This window comes from Myodes glareolus, chromosome 12 (genome assembly GCF_982192425.1).
Source record: "Myodes glareolus chromosome 12, mMyoGla1.1, whole genome shotgun sequence".
In the NCBI taxonomy this organism is placed as follows: Eukaryota; Metazoa; Chordata; class Mammalia; order Rodentia; family Cricetidae; genus Myodes; species Myodes glareolus.
The window spans coordinates 11506315-11515306 of NC_142037.1; the positions used below are offsets into that span (position 1 = coordinate 11506315).

Sequence of the window (8992 nt, forward strand, 5' to 3'; positions counted from 1 at the left end):
TCCCAAAGAACCTGCAGATAAGAGGAGAGAAAGGGGAACCAATAAGAACCAAAGTTGACTTCTGGAACTCCATGGGACCCACCTTTACCAGACTATTCATCATGGCTGGGTCAAGCGTCCAGTGGGTGTACTTTAAGCATTGTGCCAAACAAATATCTTATGTCCAGAAGAGCATCTAAGGACTCAGCTTTGTGCTCTGTGAGGAGGACACCTGTGGACAGCTTTGGGAAGAAGAGTGTGAAGTTCCTCCTTCAAGTAGCTGGTAATCATGGACCCTGCCCTTGCTCCATCCAACAGAGAGGCAGTAAAGAAGGGAAGTAATGGATGTGGGGGTCTGAAACTCAGCTGACTTCTTTTCTTTCAGGTCAAAGGTAAAGATAGCAACTTGCTTTAGTATCATGGAAAGTCATCATTAGACCCAAAGCAATTGTCAAAATAAACATCACAAGTGATCATACTGAGATTTGCCTTTTTAGAGTCTGTCATGTGAGTCTGGAGTCCATGATTGTCATTGATTGTATCTCCTGGGTTTCACTGACCTGGCTACAGCATTCAAGTTTCCCTTTCCCAGGCACTGCATTCAGTAAAGTATATCACAAATGATACTTGCCTTAGTAATCACCCACGGATGCAGAGCAGGTATGGACACATAAGCAAGAAGGCCTGCCACTCTAGTCTGGTTGTCCTTGCAAGGCTGTGTGCACTCTCATTCTCATGGTTCTTCAACCCAGTACAGACTAAGCATCTTGCCAGTTGCAGTGATTGTTTTTCCATACAGGTGTCAGATGATTTTCACCCGGTAGCTAGGGGCAGAGGGGAAAGTTGAGCTACTTGCCACAATTTATATCAAGATCACTCTGAATCCATGACTCTGTTGTGTGTCCCCTTACCTTTGTTCCTCTGCATCATGAGTTTAATGACCATGTTCCTTGGAGTTGAAAAAGGTTGTCTTTGGCAGCCTCATGCTTATCTTTCTGTGGATCAGTATCAAGGATAAATCAAATGACAGATACCTCTCCAATACAACGAGATGAAAATTAGTAGGCTCAGTGCTGCCTTCAGCCATAAGACCCACAGATAAACCCTGGCATTCAGTCCCTTCTGAGTGGCCACTCTTTGCTACATCATTGGTTCTGTATGGAGAGTGTTCATGACAACTCCAATGTAGCTTTCACAAGAGGATTCTAGCTGAATGCTTCTAATCTGTAGTCACAGGATTCTGTCTAGATTTGACCCTTTGACCCCTGATGTGGAATCTAATTAAAAAGTTGTTTGAAGACTTCAGACTAAGTAATTTGTCCACTTTACACCAGGAAAATCAAGCAAGATTCACCTTGCAAACTGGAGCAACATTCCAGGATATCTTCTATAGTCTTACCCATTTCCTTCTTGCTTGCTGTCACTTTCCTGTTAGGAGACAAACGTGCTTCTAACAAGCACCCCACAGTAAGGAGCCCTTCACCAGCAGCTAGACTGAAGCAGCATGCAGTGGGAGTGTCTCCAGTGAAAAGAGGGAAGTGGATACAGGCACCCTGCCAACACATCAAAAGGAGGGGAGAGACAGGGAGGAGGAGATTCACCTCTGTCCAGTGTGGAAAAAACATCTCCGGTGGACTTGACCTTGAAGGGAAAGACAGATGAATGAGTATTGATGTTGTATGTCATGAAAGACTGGCACATTGGGGCTTCTAATTCAAGGGTATCCTTGGGGGAATGTGGCACAGGGCTGCACTCTGAGAAGGAAGCTATTGAAGGTCAGCCATTGTACATACCTCCTGTTATCTGTGGTTGTCTGTGGAAAAGCCTGTGGTAGGTAGAGGCTTACCACCCCCTGTGCTGGACTTCTCTGTTGGAGTACATGACACTCTGTCATCGGGATTTCCTGCATGGCTCCCAATTTGTCTATCTCAGTGAAGAAAACTGCTAACCCGGTGTCTCATCCTCTTCATTGATTTGATATGTAGTATGATAATGACATATGGAAGGCACAGTCTGAAGAACTTTGAAATATATACTTCAGAGTCTTGACTCTAATATCCTTCTGGATCATCTGTTTTCCGGTGGCTCTTCTCATACTCTTTCCTGGTCTTTTTAGTTTTCTTCCTTCAAAGCCTTTGATGATCTATAATTCTTTCTTCCTTTATCCAACACTACTTTTGGCTGCCTCGACAGCCTCTACTTTTCAACCACTACTGTCTACTTTAGCTTAAACAATTTGGGGTAAAGGTGGTGGTAGAGTTGCTTTTGAAATAAGAGTTCCTAATTTTCCTACACTAACTATCATGTGATGGTCACAAAGGACCTTAGAAAACATATAGATTAATAAACACTGACGTGCATCTTGGGCACACCATTTAGCTGTGTGTGTGCACCTGCACTGCTCTCTCCTTCCAGTGGTGCCACTTCTTTCTGAGATACATGGCTTTTTCTTGACAGCGGCAAACAGCAGCAGAGAAATCTTACACAATTCCCAATTCTCTTCTTAACCCTCTTCCAGCCTTTGGACAGAGTACTGGCTGAGGCTGCACTTACATCTCCAGGAAGGACACCTTTTAAGTTGTTCTTGGATGTGGTCTGAAGGGAAGATCTCTGAGTTCCAAGGGTTTCAATGATGCTCATACCCTGAGGTGTCTCCCTTTCCTTCCTTACAGAGGGTGTACTCTGAACATCTGAGCTATTCTTCAGGGTATTCACTTCCTGGGGTTTCTCACAGGGCAAATACTGTGCAGAAGAAATGCACTCAGAGAATGGGCATCTTGAGGACCACTCATTGCAAACCATGCTACCTACTGCCAAACTTTTACTCATGAGAGGAGTAACCTCAGGAGCACACATGGGTACTGGTTGGGGAGGGTTGTCCTCCTTCAGGAGGCAGCACAAGGTGGCAGGCATGCTCAGGCTTCTGCTCCCCTGCTTGTGTGAACACTTCTCATCCTGCCCCTGATGTTCAGCCAGCAAGGCGAAGGTGGGAATGGCAGGCTCACTCACTCTCCTCTTAAGGGGAAGGGACATGAGAGGATCTGCTGATGACAGAGCCACACAGGCCTGTAAGGAATTAGTGACAGATTTAGTGTGGTCCTGGGGTAACTCATGGTTTAAAATTAGGTACGTGGCCATGATGTTATTGAATTTTTTCTCACGTAGACTATCACTAATAGCCTTGGGGAAGTAGCCCATTTCCCACATCTCCCCCACAATGATGGGATTTGGTTTGTTACAGAACGACTCTGAAGATGATGGGAGTTTCCAAAATTCTTCCCTCTCTTTGATCCACTGGTGCTGCCTAATGTCACAAATCGTGGGCCTCTGCTCAGGCTTCACAGTGAACAAGTGCACAATGAGGTGCACAAGCAAAACGTTTTGACAGAGTGTGTAAGGAATGTAGTAGATGGGATCCAGCATCAGCTCCTTCATGTCTGGATAGGTCTTTGCTTTGAATGGGAAGCTCGCTGTCACCATTACATATAAAACCACTGCCATGCTCCAGATGTCAGCTGCCCTTGCATCATACTCCGTGTCACCAAATAGCTCTGGAGCACCATATTCAACAGTGCCACAGAATCCCTTGCACTTCTGCCCAGGGCTGACTCTGATGGCCAGGCCAAAGTCACACAGTTTGATGTTTCCTTTGCCATCAAGCAGGATGTTATCTAGCTTGATGTCCCTGTGGGCAATGCCATTATCGTGGCAGTAGTGCACTGCACACGCCATCTGGCAGAAGATGTGTTGGGCCTGTTTGTGCTGAAGAGGGCCACCCCGCTCAATGTGTGTGACTAGATCACCGTGAGCAGCAAACTCCAACACCATATAGGTGTGGTCTCTGCTGTCGATGATGTGGAAGAGCTTTATTATGTACGGGTGGTCCAGCTCTTTCATGATGTTGAGTTCTTTCCTAATATTAAAGTCACTCCCCTCACCATTCGCAAGGATTTTAACTGCGACTTTCATATTTGTGAGGAGGTGGCAAGCGAGCTTGACCTCACCAAAGGCCCCTTTGCCGAGGGTATTGAGCATGACGTAGTGATCTGTAATGGTCTCCTCTTCATAGGCGCTGACATTCAGGGCCAGCTGCATGGCCTCCTCCTCTCTAATCTTGCTTGAAAAGTTATTGATAATTTCCATGCCAACGTCAACTGAAAAAATCAGAATAAAAGCAATGAGAAGTAAGTCAAGGGGTAAAGTTTTTAGCTTTCTGTTTCTTCATGGACAAGTGTGACAGAGCGAACAACCTTACAGTGATCTTCTGGGTCACAGAAAATAAGAACAAACCAAACTCTCAAGAAATCCCGGAAAACATACTGAAGATGAGAACTGAATCTAAGGAAATAGACCAGATTGAGCATTGCAATGACATAAATGCTTTATTATTGAAAAGAAAAAGTAAAACAGATATAACCTTACCAAAAATGATCAAAGAGGAGAAAAGTCAGTTTAAATTTATAGTCAAGCTTCGGTCTTGTTACAGTAAATATTGCTACTTCTAAAAAATCATTTGGAAGACAGTTTTTGACAACTAAGAAGGGTTTTATTTTGGCATAGAGATTATACTCTATTTACTCTGTAAACATATCTGAAGATAAAATGAATTTAAAATTCTATGTAAACCGAACCATTTTTGAATAAGTTTTTAGTTGAAATTTTGAGTATGTATTCATTATTAAGTTCTTAATAACCTAGTCAATGGAAATCATAGAATTACAAAAACTTTGGAAAAACTCTTAGTGTATGTACATAATACAAATAGCAAAGGAGATTCGTCATTCCTGCAGAAATAACAAAATCAGAGGGAATAGGAAAAGTTATGATGCACAATTTACAGATGCTTTCCTATGCTGAAGAAATGTCATTTCTAAGAAAAACATTTTACATTACCAGATACTAATGTAATCCTTTAGCAGACTATGCCATCAAATTTACCCATTTTTCCTGTCCCCAAATTGTATATTTTCCTCTGAGACAGTGTGGTGAATATAGTGATATCACTCTTGTGGGCACCATTATGAAAAATGGTCTTTAAATAATGTGAGACATCATTCTGTGTTAGTCACTTGCTTTCCTGAAAACTCAACTGATCAAATTTTTTTTTCAGAAATCTATGGTATCAATCATACCTTTTAAATTGTTTGTACATTTACAACTGGTTTTGAATTTTTAATTTTTTTATTTTTTCAATAATTTTGAAGGTTTTATACATGATCATTCAATTTACTTTTTTATATTCTTCTCCTTTGTAAAGATCTAGCAATGTTACTTTGAGGGCAGGTGTAACAAATGTGATGTTTCCTGATCCCATAAGAATGAAGCCTATGTCCCAAGGTTTCTGTATTCTCTATGTAGAAATATAACAAAAAGCCTACTTAGGAGTTGATAATGTCAACACATTTCTCATTCCAATTCCTCAAGTTTCCTCGTACTATTATCTATTTTGTAACAGTAAGATGAATTTTTAATTCTTCTCTCATATGTTCTACCCTGACTTGACTTTTCATGTTCTCCGCTGCTCCATGTCCTTCTGCCTATTCCCCCAGTTTTACCCTCCCTCCATCTCCCCTCAGGAAAGGGCAGGCAGGTCTCCCAGGGACATCAGTGAAACACAGCAAATATGCTTCTTTAAAACTGTGCACATGCTATCATATCAAAGCTGAACTCAAAGCCTAGAAGTAGGAAAAGGCATCATAAGTAGGCTGAAGAGTTAGCGACCACATTTCCCACTGTTATGAATCCCACATAATATCAAGGATATGGGAAATAACATATGCACAGGATCTAGGTAAGACCCCCATTCTGCAGGCTCCCTCAATCTCATTGAGCCACTATGAGTACCAGTCAATGGATTTTATAGGCTGGGTATCCATGGTGTCCCTGACTATCCTGGTACTCTGATCCTTCATTTGGAAGTATTTTGAAAACCTATGCTCCCATGAATTGTGAAATTGGAGGAAATAGCAAAATTCTAAACATGTATAATCTCTCAGAAATTAAAAGTTAGTGTATAAAATCTTGTGCAGATTAGTAATACGCATGATAGTTCAATATTCTTTGAAAAAAGTCACAAGAAAATCACTTAAGTACATTGACATAATTGGATTCTTTTTCATACCAGAAAATCGATCCCATGAAAACCACAATGCTCTCCTCTACTGCCAAGTCTATTGCTATGATATAGCGCTATTGTTATGCCGTATTGCCGAATACAACACTCATGTACACCAGGCAACATGGAGTTGTTGACTGGTGCTTCAACTGCTAGAAGACTCAGCCCTGCTGACTGACAATCATGATACAGAAATGTATTCTGCATTCTACTGCAGAAAAAGATAATACTCAACATCATTCAGCTACAAACCCTAGGACAATGGTGACCCATTAGCACAATGAACTGAAGCAATATTGGAGTAAGTCCAATGGCAGTAAGTAGTCACTTTTTGACTGCCTTTAAGGCATCTCCAGGAAATGGACACCATTACCGACACTGCTCATGTGGGCAGAGAACTGAGTGGAAAGGTCTTAGGCTACAGGAAAACCTGCTACTGTTATTTTGCTACAGAAACAGAGTGAACAAAATGAGTTTTGTTGACATACTGCTACACAAAGTGATCAATGTCTCAAACAGCGCACAGAGGCGAAGCCCTTTCTAGTGAGAGATGTATCTAACCCTGAGTCTTACAGCAATGCAGAGGGACTGTAAAGTCTCGTAATACTCAGACCCAATTGGAAAGCTTTGTGAAAACCTTCCCTCAAGTATCAGGGAGCTGAGGTAGTCAGAAGAGGAGGCAGAAAGATACTCAGCGCCAGATGTAGCAGAAGATTCCAAGAAAACAAGGAAATGGATGAACACATGAACTGAAAGAGACCGCAGCAATGCACACAAGCATACAAAGGTTCAAGTCAGATGGGGGCTCTGGCATTGAAAATGGGAAGTAAAAACAGGGTTCCATCCCCAAACAGGAAAACATCAGCATTTGTTTCCTAATGGGAAAAAATATACAGTTTCCTCCAATGGATTCTCACTGGGTAACTTAACCACTCCTCTTGGTTGGATACATGTACTGGAATTGTGGTCAAGCACAAAATGGACTCTATTGAAATGTGGCAGGCTATTGTGCTCATGTCCTTTACTGGGGGCATTTTATAGGTCTTAATTCCTTATTTAAATTTTTCTTTTCTTTTTTAATAATAGAAAGTGTGTAAGACCATAACTCTAGATGGTATGGGAAGATAGGAGAGTGTTGAAGAAAATTGGGAAGGGGAAAACAATCAAAATACATTGCACAGAAGACTTTCAATGACAACATGTCAAGAAAATGAAAAACTGGGTATGAATGCTTTCATGTATGGATTCTACCTGTCTTTCAAAAAGAATTAACACTAATATTTGTCTAAGTATTCAATAAGGAGGAAGAAAGAGACACTTTCCAACATGTTCTACATAGCCTACAGGAGCCTACTACAAGACCTGGTGATCTGAGCTTTTCTCCCTTGATCCCACATGTTGGAAATAATACCCTGACTTTCACCCACAAATTTACTTTGGGTTTTCATAAGTGTGTGTTGTAATCCACTTGTAGATAAGTAAGTAAATAGAGGAAAATAATCTAAACATAAAATCAAAAGAAACTATAAATAGGCAGTCTATGTACTTAGACATGAAAATCCATATTACAAATACTTGAAATATTTCCGCAAATTCAACAGCACATGAAAATGGCTGTGTTCATGTTCAAGCTCAGTTCGTTACTGAAGAACAGAAGGACAAATGTAACATGAAAAGGTAACAAAGAAACATTTGAAGAAGATACAGTTTACAATGACTATAGCTCCAATAAACAAATTTAATCAATTTCCAGAAATCAGTTGAAAATGCAGATGAGTTTGCTATTTTTGATATGCCTTGCACAAAATGTAAATTTTGAGGTAGCCTAAAACATGTCACTGAAGACACAGAAGAGAACTACGGTCAACCTGGGGAAGTCCACGATCTGGGGACATGGGTATATTAGCTGGCACAGACTCTTTAGACAAAAGAGGGATGAACAGAGTCCTAGGTAGCTCGGAATCCAGGCTTGGGATCCTCAATCGTCAACCAGTAGGAATAAGGGCTGGTGTCCAAATCCCCACTCCAAAGTTGTTTTTAGGAGAGGGGCGGAGGGAGGGAGGGAGGGAGGGAGGGAGGGAGGGAAAGAGAGAAAGAGAGAAAGGGGGGAGGGGAGAGAATAATATGGGTCCCATTAAGACAAAAACGGCTTGGAAGACAACAGTCAATCAAGCAGTACCAGGTGTTGTTTGAATAGATCAGAAGCGCCTCCTCCAAATTCGCAGCTTCAAACACACTGTGTAGGTACTGCCTCTGCCACTGGTGTCCTCGAAGTGAAAGCTCGGCCTTCAACCTTCCAGGACTAGCACCAACTGTCTCTTAGCCATGCGCAAATCGTGCTGTGCATCCTGATCTCTGACCTGATTGGTCACATGTACAGGACTGAGCCAATCAGATTGGATAGATAATTGGGACTCTTTCATTGGTCAGGTTGAAATCGTGTGACTCGTGTCTGCACTAGAATGCTTGGAAACACACTTTGACTGCACGTGGGGTCCTTTGAGAACAGCAGTAGAGCAGAAGGCTTTGTTTCTTTGTGTTTTGTGTAGGGACATCCTAACTAGTCAGCATCACCCTGACACTTCTTCCTTTCGAGGATTGCCTTTCGGTTATGAAAATGGACTTGGTTTCTAAAGCTGCGATTTGTGTTTAGTCTTTTTCTTGTCTTTCCATGGTGAAAGGCTGTATTTGTACAGTGTTTTCTTGTGAACACCCATATATGCAACATCAACAGGACCCCCAGGAATTCCTGTCTTCAAAGAAATGATAGTCTACAATGAAAAATCTCTTAAAAATCCCAGATAATGTCTTGAGTGCATGCAAATTTTTCTACATCCCCTTTATAGTTACCACTCTCTTTTAGTCTCTGTGGTTAGTCTTTCTCAGAATGTCATATGT

At 41.6% G+C, this 8992-nt stretch overlaps 1 protein-coding gene across 2 annotated transcripts; it reads right to left on the reverse strand.

Annotated features, from left to right (window-relative positions):
• Positions 1-334: 334 nt before the first annotated feature.
• LOC148120107 (sperm motility kinase X-like) lies at positions 335-8387 on the reverse strand. 2 transcript variants are annotated; one of them, XM_087895869.1, is made up of 5 exons: positions 8274-8387; positions 1773-4133; positions 1581-1620; positions 891-974; positions 335-803 (listed from the first exon to the last, which is right to left on the reverse strand). In XM_087895869.1, the coding sequence occupies exon 2, from the start codon at positions 4120-4122 to the stop codon at positions 2320-2322; it is 1803 nt and encodes a 600-aa protein (XP_087751995.1). In that variant the 5' UTR covers positions 4123-4133; positions 8274-8387; the 3' UTR covers positions 335-803; positions 891-974; positions 1581-1620; positions 1773-2319. The 2 variants fall into 2 exon arrangements, with proteins under 2 accessions (XP_087751995.1, XP_087751996.1); XM_087895870.1 differs by having other exon boundaries at positions 891-1407.
• Positions 8388-8992: the final 605 nt, after the last annotated feature.

Bases quoted from the DNA above. Each gene is read 5' to 3' on its own strand.
- LOC148120107 (XM_087895869.1), bottom strand. From the start codon at position 4,122: ATGGAAATTATCAATAACTTTTCAAGCAAGATTAGAGAGGAGGAGGCC.